At 37.9% G+C, this 14,571-nt stretch overlaps 1 protein-coding gene across 2 annotated transcripts in view; it reads right to left on the bottom strand.

Annotated features, from left to right (window-relative positions):
• EPG5 (ectopic P-granules 5 autophagy tethering factor) overlaps window positions 1-14,571 on the bottom strand; it is an 86,203-nt gene that overhangs the window by 31,197 nt on the left and 40,435 nt on the right. For both annotated transcript variants that reach the window (XM_069468445.1, XM_069468446.1), the window contains exons 23-27: window positions 13,976-14,197; window positions 11,801-11,924; window positions 10,053-10,197; window positions 7,119-7,290; window positions 5,488-5,650 (exon numbers count right to left, since the gene is read on the bottom strand). In XM_069468445.1, coding sequence (XP_069324546.1) covers window positions 5,488-5,650; window positions 7,119-7,290; window positions 10,053-10,197; window positions 11,801-11,924; window positions 13,976-14,197 — 826 coding nt within the window. The remainder of the gene's footprint in view (window positions 1-5,487; window positions 5,651-7,118; window positions 7,291-10,052; window positions 10,198-11,800; window positions 11,925-13,975; window positions 14,198-14,571) is intronic.

Raw genomic sequence — 14,571 nt, 5'->3', positions numbered from 1 at the left:
TTAACACCATAATTTAACTCAAAACTCTCAGTTGAAACCGAGAGGGATGGTAAAAATTTATCAAAATACTATTCAGGAATCTCAGGTTTTCCATGAAGAATCAAACAAATAGAATTATAAAAATATCTTATTTTTTGTAAAATAAAATTTTTATTAAAATTTTATAACATAAAATATAAAAATAGCACAATTAATAACTATATATGTTGATTGCCTTACAAACGGATACATTTTGAATTAATTTATTAGTGGTTCAAAGTCTTTTGTGGGATATGTTCTATTTCACTTATGTTTTCATTCCTCAAATCCTCATCAAAAACAGGCCCTAAGTTTTCCACCACTGAGGCTTTTCCTGAAGCACATCACACCTCCCCCAGCCTTAACCCTCTGTGTGCTCTCAATCCAACACATACATCACTCATTTCCAAACACCTGGGCTGCATGAGTGCCCAGCAAAACAGATGCTATTAACAAAACAAGTACCATTTTGACAGGAAGAAAAGATAAGACAAAACATGGGAAAGTGCCCAAATCAATAGCATGCCAAGTAAAAGAGCAACTGGCTAATTCAGTGGTTCTTGAAAGCTAGTCTTTAATAAAGATTTTCACTGGTTCTCAGTAAAGATGTGAAAAATAAAGAGTTTATTGACCTCTAAAAAAATACTAAAACTTATTTTCAATGTAACAGACTATCGTCTTTTAAGACTATGCCTTTCTTACTTGATAGGGGTTGTTAACATATCCTTTCTCTAACTGATGGTGACCTATATGATGACTACTTTTGTTTGTGCATTTTTAAAATCCTTTTTTGGATGTGGATAGAAGCAGAGGAAAGGAGAGGACATCCTAGGCCCCAGGCTGTGACACAAAGAACCCATGTGACAGCTGTGGGGGATGGGGGGGACAGAGAGGCAGAGAGGAGCCCAGCCAGGCTGCTGCCAGGAGTCAGGGGTGCAGAGTGCAATACAATCAGACCAAGGAGTGGGGGGAGCTGTCTTGGGGAGACTCTGAATAGCAGGCTAGGAGTTTGGGCTTATCTTGCAGGTATAGCTGAGAATGCTGAAAACACAAGAACATTTAGAAGGCAGAAGTTTTAAATCCTACATTCTCCTCCCATGATCCTTCCCAAATCACATAGGTGATCTGTAGGGTCTACACTTTCCCTTTATATGCACCTGCCCAAACCCAGTGTCCAGCCACCACCACAATGATTATAGGTATCCTTTGTAAATACCGTTAACACTTAATTCACAAACTTATTCAACTGAGGCCCTTATGTCTCCTATAAGGCCCAGGGTTAGTACCATAAATTCCATATCAAAAGTTCCTGAAGGGCAATGGTCCATCTCTTTATTCTACTTTCCAGCACAGCATAACTGACAGTACATTGAGCCCCTACTTTTTATGATCGTGATGATAACTTTCTTCTATAAAAACTCACCAATATTTTATTCAAAATCTTTACAAAATTTCTTTGTAAAAAAAATAAGCTGTATGAGATCAAAATGCATGAAAGTTAATACACAAGAACATATAATGTTAATAATAACTACTTTAATTTTTGTTATTGGAGAAATGAATGATAAAAAAATTAAATTACTTGCATTAAACTACATAATAAATCAATATAAATATCTGAATTAAATCTGAAATCTTTCAAATAACAGACCAATGTTTAATAGCCTAAAATGTGATTACGAGTATATGCAGTCAGCTTTTTTGTCCAATATGTCATCACCTACAGTTAGACGGAGACTTTGAATGTCACAGAGTACCCTTGGCTGGCCTGGAGAGAGAGTAGCCAAAAAGAAAGGAAAAGTGAGAATCTGAGGGGAGGGAAGACAGTGAGAATGAAGGAAAACATAATAGAAAGACAAAAGAGATGAGGTCCACTTGATCAGGAAATGCAGAAAGACAGGACTAAAACCACTTTGTAAAACCACAGGACTAAAAGCCAAACTTTAAAACTGCCACCCTACACTGTAGAAACTACTAAAATAAAATCAACTAGTTTAGGAAAATTTGGGCACACTCACAAAAATAAAAAAAAATCCCCAAATTATCGCTATTTTCTAGTCTACTTATTTTTGTTCATTATTCCCAACACTGTTGAAAGTTTTTTCTCACTAGAACAGAGGTGAGAGTGATTGAATGACTACCAGCTCATAATTACAAGAAGTTGTAGACAATAGAACAAAGCAATATGGTGGAAGCCCCTCCACTTGACTCATTTTAAGTAGACAAAGAAATTTAAAAGCTGGACAAAGCATGTTCCTTCAGCAGGTTTTTACGATAATGTGAGGCCCTCTCTGGGTCTTTTCCGCCTTTCATTTCTAGAAATGAACAAATTTTTCACATGACAATAAATCAATCCTGGGTCCAGCAAACATGCCCCACAATATCAAACTACAACAAAAGGAACCTAATTATAAATCACCCCATTTCCTCAGGGAATATCACTGAATTATTATTAGAGGCTTCTATTAGAAAGGGAGAACACAGAAGAAGCACGTTTCATGTCCCATAAAATATATTTGGCATTTGTGTACCCCAAACGAGCTATACATAGTTCAAACACTTGCAGATGGCTGGAAATTTCCAGGACAGTCTTTCCCAGAAAAATTCTATTAAGCAGCAAAATATTCTCATGATATAATTTGAAATCTTTATAAAGGAGCCACTAAAAATTATATTTAACACATTAACAGCCATGTGAGTTGTATTTAACTCACACTAGTTTTGAGCCCGAGGCCTTGTGAAGCACATGTAACTCACACATCTCTTCACCTTGGGAGCCGTGAGAACTATTTTTCAAATTGCATATGACTCACTCACAGAAAATGATAAAAAATAACAAATTTTTCATTAAATTAGAAAGGATCATTTTGTTTTCAAAGTTTTTATTCTATTTTCGTAATAAAACACCATTGGCTCTAAGGAAAAATTTTTTTCTACTGTGGCAGTCAATATGTTAAAATATAAAATCATCTCCCGTGAAGCTAATTTTAAAAAATTGATCCAATCCAATGTTTTCAGTTAAGATCCTGGATTCTCTAATCACTGAAAAAGATGGCAACACTATCACATGGACTCAAAGAGAAAATGGCATATACACACGTTCATTTTTATGAGGTTAAACTGTCATGATCAGCTTCCTCAAAAATCACACTGCAAGTCTTCAAAAGCTTCAGCTGAAGCAGCTAAAGCACAATGCCTGGCAGTATTGAATGGCAGTATTGAAAAGCATGGGTCTTGAATTTAGATGATTGCAGGTTTGAATTCTGCCTGAGCCACCTGCTAGTCATGTGATTTTGGCAAGTCTTATAGCGTCTCTGAACCTGTTTCTCTGAACTCACTCTCATTCTGTGAAGATTAAGTGGGATAATGTAAGCAAAGCAGCTAGCATAACACCAGGGATATGAAAGTGCCCAAGCAAGTGACAAAAAGTACTCTGAACAGAGCTGGAAAGAAAGTGGTGTACTACAGTACAACCATCCTTATTGCTTTCCCAGATCAAATGCCTAGGAGACATTGTATTAGAGTAAAAACACAAGATAAGCAGTGTGTAGTATTTAAGTTGAGATTTGTATGGAAAGCATTAAGATGTTTAAATTGGCCAAGGGTAAGCATAAAGAATGAACTGCTAATTTCTAGTAGGCAAAAGTTCCAACTTCTGTGACGTCTTTCACAGCCAAATAATATCTACAAATAATATCCAGAAAGTAGCTAAAATCAGAGAACTCATTTGTGAAGGTAGGCTTATAGTTACAGTGGCCTGCCTGGTGGTATTTTCCACTGCAAGGTCCTAAGAGTTAACAGGTCAGGCTACCAGCCCTGCTCTTTGGCTGAGGCAGCAAGTATTTACAACTCTTCACAGAGCAAGCTATTGGCCAGAGTTGGAAAAACATTTCTTTGTTGTCTCACTAGTCACTTATAAAAATGCATTTTAGGAGAATTCTCTCTATATATAGAGTTAACAGAATGGCACAGATATGTAGTTTCAAAATGTGGAAAAATACCCTATTTGTAAAAAACACAGATTGGTAACGACATCCCATTTTTATTATAGCTGGGTACACTTTCATTTTTTCCCTCCACTATCTCAAACTTCACCCTAAATTGGCAAACTTTTCTTCCGGTTTTATTACTTTAGCAAGTGATCTTTCTTAAATACCTCTACCTCGGTCTTACTACAGCATTACTATTAAACATAATAACTGTTAGAGAAAATACACCACTTCCTAAATTTCAGGTCAAATTTCTTAACTTTAGATGCATACAACTATGTTGAAAAAATCAGAAATAAGTTTTGAAGATAATGAAAAATACAGTAAGTAAAAAAACTTATTTCAGAGAAAACATTTTAGAGAAAAGAGTCTCCCAAGGAAATTGATGAAGAATACACTAGAACAGTTAAAATGTGGATTAGCAGTAGCGGAAGGCTGTCTCCGCTGTCTCTTTGAACATTTTTGATAAGCCAAGAAAGTCTTTGATATTCCCTCTGCCTCTCCTAAAACGGGAAATTTTTGAACGACAACCCAGGGTGAGTAAAATAAATTTTCCTCAATTTCCAAAAGTTAACAAAAAAGAGCTATTTGTATACAAATGTATTCAGGTAGCAGGTAGTGCCCATCTCCAAGAGTTTCTTTCCCAGCTCTGGGAGCACCAAATTCACTGGCAAAAGGAGTCAAGTGTAGTGATTAAAGAGCACGGGCTCTGGACCCAGACTGCTGAGCCTTCCTGGCTCCACCACTCACTGGCCGTGGCACCTCGGGTATGTAACTTAACCTCTCTGTGCCTGTTTCCTAATCTGAGACATGAAGATAATGACAATAGCCACCTCCAAGGGTTGTTGGAAGAAAAAATAAGTAATGAAAAATGTTTAGACAGGGCCTGGCATAAAGTGCAAGAAGGTAACTCTGGGAAGCAGCTCATTTCAGTCGTGTTGTTGCATGTCTCTCCTTTGCCTGCTGACAGCCCCACCCCCCCCAGCCAATCTGCTTCCCACACGTTCTTCCCATGTTTGTCTTCAGGGCTCCCTGCTGTCCACAGCACACAGCCAGAGCTCCCAGTGATCGTTCACACCAACCTGTCCAATGTGAGTTCCCAAAACACTTGAAATAGACTGATCTAGTCCCTGACTCCTAAATGACATCATGGCCACTCCATTACCACACTCCTTTCAAGTGTATCCAAACTAGCATCGCCAAAATCTTTTAAGGATCAGATTAAGCCCATCTAAGAATCTTCTCAATGATTCTGCTTTTCTTTGAAATCCCATTTAAATATCTGTCTTGTAGGACTTATCTGGCACTTAAGGAAAAGTATGATTAGCCCTGTGTGTGTTTTTGGTCTCCTAAAAACCATTAAATGTCTCCGGACAAGGATCATGTGCTATATACTTCTTTCACTCTTTCTTAGTGATATGTCAATATTAGGGACTCAATTAAAATTCTCTAAATTATGAAGACACTTTAACAATCTTACCTGAACTGTTACAACTGCGGCTCCTTGGCATTTCTTACCGCTACTGCCTCTACACTCCAAATGCAGCGTGGTCTGCTCTTCTCGATTAACATACTGTTTGGGCATCGTGTCCAACAGCTCACCATCCAGGGCAACCTGTTGAGATTCCCGAAGAGCTGCAGTTCTGAAAGACATCATCAGGAGGTAAAAGAAAGTCTTAGGAAAGCTTATATGATAAGTAATGAAGGCTTCTGGTTACCCCCAGCCAGCAATACAGCAAGACACAAGTATTCCATAGTAACAAAAGACCAAAAATGTGTAAGCCAAGATTGACCCAATCATCTCCCTGACAGACAGACTAAACAGATAGCTAAGAAATGAAGGAACAGCCTTATGGAAAAGTAGGACAATTTTTGAGGCAGAAACAAAGCTCCATTTAGAATCTGTGTTATAACAATAATATTTTTTAAATGGACCCTTAAATATATAAGAACAAATGAGAATTTTATCCTAATTTAATCATCCTGAAAGGGTGCATTGATTGTAAGTGCCAATGACTTTTCAGGTATTAGCAACTCAATCTGAAATGTCAAAGACCAAGAAAGCTAATTGTGTACATGGGTGTCAATACTAGTCTAATTGTATTTATTATTACACCAATGGGCAGGTGTTTATGTGTACACACAACACACACTCAACAAATGCCTGGACCAAAAACAGCCAAGGAAAAACTGCCAATAAGCAACTGATTCACCTGGATTTTGTAAAAATAAGGCTCATTTATTGTTGATGAAACAGACTTACTCCACATACACTCCTTCTCCCAAGATCACAAGCTCAAATCAAAACCTTAAACAGTTGATCATTTTGTATCTCCCATGTGAACTCAAAATACTAAATGACTTCCCCACACTTCAATCAAGTGCCTACATCAAAAGAATATGGAGGGTTAGAGAGCAAAGCAGTGACAAAGCAAGGAAATCTCATTTCGCACTCTTCCAACACCATCTTTCCAGTATCTAAGAGCTGGGAGCTCTTTCAAATCCAGTATCACTTACCATAAAAGAAAAATCAAGAATAACATTGTAAATATAAAATAAAAGATAAAATTTAAATTCAGACCATATTTAGCTGTAATCCCTGGACCACAATTGACAAAAGTTTTGAAGCTAACAAAACAAATTTAGTTCAAGAAAAAGAACTTGGTGTCACGAGGGTGCTGGTGAAATTTTTCCTGCAATCAATCACAACCTTAAGTTCAACCATTTGATATAATCATCACCTAACCTGCTATCATCTGAGAAAAACCTGAAACTTATTTAGAAATCTAGGGCCTAATTTTCTTTAGAATTGCAACCTGTATCTAACGGTCTCCTCAGGGGAAACATAAGAAAATCTTAGCTGGTACTGCTGATACTCAGAAATCCTACCAGAGGAAACACACATGAAATGGGTAGTCCATGAAAATGCCACATAACTTCAATGTGAAATTAAAAGACTTGTCACAACTCAGTTAACCGAGTGAACTGTCAGAGCCAGTCTGGTCAAATTAACCTCATGGTAAAAATGCTGACAAGGAAGCCACTCCAGGTACTAAATCATCCAGGCTGTCAGAACACGGGAGCATGACCCTTGAGGGTGCACGGTCTTACCTGGCCTGCTGCTGCAACAGATTCAGGTCTGTGCACACCAGCTGGGTGGCGTCCTTCTGACTCAGTAGTGCGGCTGAGGAAATAACTGGCACAGGAGGCCTCATCGGGTGCAGAACAAGGGGAGGCTGGGGAGCCTCATGCTTCTGCAAGTTACTCAAAACCCTTTCTTTAGCTGAAAAAAAATTAAGTTATATTTATTAAATAATGGGTAAATTAGAAAGAGCTCGGAAGCATGAGGTACAATGCAATAGAATTACTAGCCTCAAAAAGTTTAGTCAAATGATAGTTAAAGAGCTAAATCTCAGGATCTTAAATTACTACCCTAGAGAGCCTTGCGTGACATGCTGGGAAGTCTGGACTTGATATTAGTGTAAAAGGAATCTAGTGAAGGGCCCTAAGCAAGCTTGACAGATAGCAGCTATCATCTGGATAATGGACTGGGTGAATGGAGTATAGGCTGGAAGCAGATAGTCCAGAGTTTAATGCCATCATCCAGATAAAATTCTTAAGAATGGGGGAAAGGAATGGGCACTATGGAATATAAGTGAGTCAAAAATCTGAAATTAGGTCAAGGTTTGAACAGGAGGGCTGGAAGTGGTAAGAGATAAAATGAATGAAGACATGGGCACAAGCTCCTTCAGCACTTATATTTACACAAACAGTCCATCAGTCATTCACTCAAGAAATGATTATGGAGTCCAAATAAGCAGTCCAGTGCCATACAAAAAAATAAAAGCGAATCTATACCATGCAACTTTGCCCGAGATTGCAGATAGTCTCATACTGGTTAATCAAATTTAAATGTTTGATATTTCCACACCACTACAGAGCTGAATACACAGTAGGTGTCCAATAAATTCCTATCTTTCCTCCCTCTCTCTTCACCACACTACATACATACCACACAGCAGGTGGGAACTGAAGAACATGAAGAAAAATGCTGCTATATACCCAAATCTTTTCAATAGTAAGATGAAAGGGAGAGGTCAAGGGAATTTCAAGCCAATAAGTTAAGTCAGCAAGTTAAGGCACTGCTATGAATTTCAATTTCATTTCAGATGTAATATTCAATTTTCTATTCTTATGGAGAAAAATTAATAAAAAATTTAACAGCCATGACGTTACTTGGCATAAGGAGACTTGTATTGTTTGTAGCCCAAACAGATGGAATTTCACATTCCAAACAGGTCAAATACAGCACTGTCCCTTATAGCTGGTGTTTTTCCACTAGAACCACCACCGTTTGCACAGATGTAACAAAGTGGGGTACTCATCCCAAGACTTGTAACTATTTATGTTAAAGTTTCTTCCAAGCAACATTATAAGCCGTGACCCTAAAGGAAAGCTGGGAGCTCTTTAAAACCTGGTATCACTTACCATAAAAGAAAAATCAAGAATAACATTGTAAATATAAAATAAAAGATAAAATTTAAATTCAGACCATATTTAACTGTAATCCCTGGACCACAATTGATAAAAATTTTGAAGCTAACAAAACAAATTTAGTTCAAGAAAAAGAACTTGGTGTCACAAGGGTGCTGGTGAAATTTTTCCTGCAATCAATCACAACCATAAGTTGAACCATTTGATATAATCATCACCTAACCTGCTATCGTCTGAGAAAAACCTGAAACTTACTATTTAGAAATCTGCGGCCTGATTTTCTTTAGAATTGCAACCTGTACTGATCGCCAGAAACAAGAGGTAGGATACTAAGTGGTGAAGAGCAGGGCTCTGGAGTCAGACAGCTCTGCCACACACCAGCTAGGTGGTCCACGTGGGTGAGGGGCCTAAGCAACATACATCTTGGGTTTTTTAACTGCACAACACAGACAACCCACATAGGGTTGTTGTGAGGACTGAGTTAATACATATAAAGGGCTGGGACAGTGCCTGGAACAAACTAAAGGCTTCATAAATTACTAGCTTAGCTCCAGAGAAAACAAGTAAACTTTTAGAGCAGTCTTTAGGCAACCAGGAAACACTACAGATGGGAGGCCATGAACAGAAAGCATTCAGTGGTTTCCAGATCTATCCATATATTGCTTCTCATTTAACAAACCTTCAGGAATGGAAAAATTAGAATCTATAGAGTTGGACTGAGGGCAATTTTAATACCTTCCTCCATATACTTTTCTATATTATTTAATTTTTTTTTCAATGAGCACATATAACTTTTATAATCATAAAAAAATTATGTCAGGGAAAAAAGCAAAGAGAGATGTTGGAGGGAAAAATTTCAGAGCCTTAGATGAGACTGTCCAGCACCTCCATTTTACAGATGAAGGAACTGAAGCCCAAGAAGGTTCCTATTTTCCTCTCTTCACACAACTAACAAGTTGGTTAGTGGCAGAACTGGAACAAGAAAGTATTTTTGCCTTTCTCTGAATCACTTCAGGGTTCTATTACACTATATGTTGTGGTCAACAAATGTATTTACAATTTTATTATACGTCCTATATTTTAAAAATACATCCAGTAATTAAAATTAACAGGTGACCCTAAATATCATTTTCTATTATTTTCTGTTGTGAAATATGTCAGCAACTTTGTGGGTTAAATGGGCTCTTGTGGCCTGACATAAAAACTAACTGATTTATAACACTGCTTCTCTAGAAAAATGTACTGAGAGAAATAAGCAACTTAGAAACTTCAGGAACATGATCCATTTATATTATAAGCGTTCTAGCTACAAATGAAAAAGAGTTTATAAAGAAAAAGATGGACTTCTGAATTTTAAAGCTGCAAACCCAAAATAATTACATTTAAAAGTTGCCCTTTATGCAGTTTTATAAGTAAATTGAAATATCTTTTTAAAGCATCACAGAAAAAAATAAACACTGAAGGAATAAAGTATGTGAGCCTCAACCTTCTATGGCTCTGATTCAATCATTCATACACTCAATCAAGGGGGCTGATGCCCACATGACTCACCCAACGAAGGGTCAGTGAAGTCCAGCTGCACTGACAAACTGCAGGGTGTGGAATGGGACTCGAGCTTGGCCTGCATCCACAGACTGATCGTTTCCTGAAACTCATGATATATGCGCTCCATGTTCAAATACTCTATCCACAGATCCTAGAACAGAACAACAGTATTTTAACTTTGACAGATGAGTCATACGTTCACATATAAAACTATATACTTAGCTATAAAGTGAACCACTGAGTTTCAACCTGAAGTGGTCCACTTCAAATTCTCCAGCATTAGGATGAATCACATTTTTAAAGTGGTCATGCTAACATTCTTCGCAGTAATTGCACAACTTTTTTGACTGGGTACTATGATTAGAAAAAATAACTTTAACAACCCCACTATGTGTATATTTATAAATTATATACATACACTATTTAGCTAATAAATTATGTACGATTTAAGACATAGGCAAAAATTAGAAAATTTTAAAGAGATAAAAAATATGTTGAAAATAATCAAATCTTAATTAGATGAAGACTTGAAATCCAAATATCAATTTAGAGGAAATACAGGAGACAGAAAAACATGTTAAACTACAACACCATGAAGATAAAATCAGCAAAATCCAGACCGTGGGGGAACTCTGGAAATTTGAACACTGACTAGATGTTTGATATTAAGAAATTATTGTTTATATACAAATATAAATATATATATTTTTTTTTGGTGTTTTTTTTTTTTTGGGTTTTTTTTTTTTTGAGACAGGGTGGTCTCACTCTGTCACCCAGGCTGGAGTGCAGTGGCACAATCATAGCTCACTGAAGCCTCACATTCCTGGATTACCTCCAAGATAATATGGTGGAGGGAATGGATGGGCTACAGATGAAACCAGACATGTGGCACATGGTAGGGAGGGGAGAAGGGCACGCCCATTATACTACTCAGCCTATTTTTCTACGTGATGGAATTTTTTCATAACAAAAGGTGAAATAAATAAATAAATGAGAAAAAATAGCTATATAGGTTCTAGTATTCTCTTCCCATACTCCAGTGGACTGTCTTACATATTTATTTCACTTTGGTGATCACTACACATTAGAATGATGGCCTGCCTTTTCAACAAACATACAAAAAAAATGTCAATTATCAATGAACATGAAAAATTACTTCAAATCATAATAACAAGTCGTTAAATATGGACTATGAATTTGTGGACCTTTTTTTTTTTTCTGATTTTAGGTGTTCTAAAGGCCCAAGGATCTCACTAAAGCTTAGAGAAAGCTGGGATTACAAGTTTTGGCCTGAAAAAGGACCACAAACATCTCTGAGTGTCAGGGAGAGAACAGCTTAGGACATAATGAAGAGTAGAATCAAGTGGCTCCCGAAATTTCCTATATGATGTATGGATCCTTATATATTTCTACACTGCACTTTTTATGGGACTAGAGATGATTGCTTAGAAGTATTCAGCTGCTAACAATTTAAAATAAAAAAAAATACATTGAGAGGAAGGCTTTGTTTATGGGGTTATAAAAAGACCTAGAACAAGTTTCAACCCTCAAGTAAGGCCATGGTGGGGCTAAAGATTCAAAAGGGAATATCCCTTCAATACAATCACTCATATACTGACAAAACCCACAGAAACAATGACCATCTGAGTGACCATCCATTTCCTTATCAATAAGTGGTTTTACCATTATATTATGAGCATGATCAATTCAAATTACATTCAGAGATGCTAAAAAAGACATTTCTATAGTTTCACCTGCTGATTCTGCATCACTTTTGCTAGCCTGTGAATATCATAGTGCTTTGGTAGAGAAGGGATATAGGTATCTCCTTTTTGAAAGTTCTCATCTTCTAGCCATAATATGTATACATTGAAGAGCCTAAAAGATAAAAACAAATTATATCAAATATAAAAAGACATATAGGCAAATGAAGTTTCTTACATTTCTAGGAACTGTGGCACCACTACATAAGAGTAAAGAAAGCCCATAATACAGAAAATGTCTTCAACAACCACCACAGCTCCCAAGAAACACACGGTCTAGCAGGGAAGATGTGTCACACATCATTAAAATATGATGCAACCATTGCTAAAACAAAAGGTACAATGAATCAAAGCAGGGTTAAATACAGTACACAGAAAAAATAGCTGGAGAAGGTGATTTTTAGCAAAGACCTAGGATCTGAATTTAGAGCTTTTCTTTCTTGGGCAATTCAGTCCCAGTGAGTGACAACTGGGAAAAGTAAAAAAACCATTCAAATAAACATATTTTTAGAGAAAATATTAAAAGCCATCTTAAACTTATGCATTGGAAGAACTTGCCAGTTTTAGGCTCAATGAATCTCCTGCCTCAAAGAATCACAAATAAAACTCACAAGAATGTGTGTACCCTGTTCTCATTAAGAAGTAATCAAATAAAGCAGGGTTTTAAAAAAAAAAAAAGTCCCAATTTTCCAGTACAAACTTTTTTTAAAATATAGTTTCCTTTATTTATTTATTTATTTCTTACAGACAGAGTCTCGCTCTGTTACCCAGGCTGGAGCGCAGTGGCACGATCACAACTCACTGCAGCCTCAAACTCCTGGGCTCAAGCAATCCTCCCTCCTCAGCCTCCCAACTAGCTGGTACTGCAGGCATGCCACCACACTTGGCTAATTTTTTTTTAACTGTTTTTAGAGTGGGGGTCTCACTATGTTGCCCAGGCTGGTCTCCAACTCCTGGCCTCAAGCAATCCTCCTGCCTCAGGCCTTAGCCTCCTGAGTTGCTGGGATTACAGGCTCGAACTGCACCCTGCTTTTAATTTGTTTTGTTTTGTTTTGTTTTTACAATGAACACAGTACATTTAGTTAAGATCACTGCTATTTTAAGCAGTTGTTTGCAGCAGTATTACTAGAGAAATAGATGGCAGTACAGAAATTACTGGGTGGGGCACAAGGAGGTGGCATGGTTTGTTCAATAAGGTGGAAAATTACCTCTGTTGCCTCCGCAACAGTCTATCTAGGAAGAGAGACAAGGACAGGGCTTTGAGGTTCTTACAGGGAAGAGGGTGGTATGTAGTTCTCTTTCAGCTTCTGATTCCGGGAGCTAGATGACCACTTTATGAACACACCACAGGAAGGGGATTTAGGAGAGGCAGAGGGAATATCAAAAATGTTCAAAGAGACAGCCTTCCGCTACTGATTAACCCCAGTTAAAAATAAGTTTCCCTTCAACCAAGTAAGATAAGGGGAGACGGAGAAAGAGCCAGAGGGCTTGAGGTGCAGCAAGCCTGGGGCCTCAGTGCTAGACGAAAGCTGGATTCCCTCGCCAAGCTGTTGCGCAGTCAGGGTTAATTAGTAAGAGCCATTGTAGAAAGTCTTACTGTAAGACTAATATTTGGTTTATATCAAACTTATAAATGAAAGGTAAAGGAATAGTGTGAAAGGAACCCAAACTTACTTCAGGGTGCTTAACCTTCTGGGGAAAGCAAACATTGTGCCTGACTTTATAAGCAGTTTGGGGAGATTACCAGACACCCCCACCCCTACCCCAGGTGCATGCCTGAGTCCATGGAGGATCTATGCACCACACTCACACAGCTCCGCCTGGGTCATTTATTTCTAGCAGGCTTTAACAGTTGTTTACCTGCTATGATAAATCTGTTTTGGTTTATTTCTATTTTTACATACAGAAATAGAAGAAGGGATCAGCCCTCTGATTTATCAGTCAGACTCCAGCCACCAGACAGAGGTACATCCAAATTGCCCATTCGCTTCTCTTAAGGAACATAAAAGAGAAACATTTCTAGATGCGGATCTGTATCAAAGCCACCTTCCACATTCAATCTAACAGGGTCAAGAGAGTAACACCTCGCAGTCTGTGACACAGCTACCTGCTCTGGCGCAGTATCTGTGCTGCAAACCACGTAAATGGCTGAATAACCACGCTCACCTCACCAGCTCCGTGTGCAGTTCTGGTGACGTCAGGTACCCCAGGGTGCCAGCCTGGCTCCCTGGCAGCCCTTCGCTGCCCTCTGCTGGAACTCGGAGGGCTTTGCTCGCAGCGTGGTGGAAGTCAGCCACCTCGATCAGACGCCTCTTCATTTCTTTCAACAAATTGATGTGAGCAGGACTCTGAAAAAATCTTCTTCCAATACAACCATCTATGGGTAGCCTTAAAAAATACAAGTACAGATCTATAACCTTTAGCCACAAGACGTTCTTTCTACATGACACAAAATACCAGTCAATTAGCAAGGCAATTTCCTATTGCTGGGTATATACACCATTAAATCAATACCTATGATTTGTACCTCAAAGGTAATTTTGAGGATCCAACAAGACAGTGTATATGAAAGTAGTTGTAAAAGGAAATGCTACACAAATACAAGACATCATCACCCCTCAGAGGTACAGAATAAAGATGGTCTCTGTCTTGAAGAACTTGCAATCTGGTAAAAAATAGAAGTGACAAAGAATCAACATCTATGTATTTGGAAGGAGTGAGTTAAGGGAATGAGGGTGAGCTAAGAATTGAGGTGGGAGCTA

Source organism: Eulemur rufifrons, chromosome 5 (assembly GCF_041146395.1).
Source record: "Eulemur rufifrons isolate Redbay chromosome 5, OSU_ERuf_1, whole genome shotgun sequence".
NCBI lineage: Eukaryota > Metazoa > Chordata > Mammalia > Primates > Lemuridae > Eulemur > Eulemur rufifrons.
Note: the sequence above shows the minus strand (reverse complement) of the source record. Positions and strands in the feature narration are given on the sequence as shown.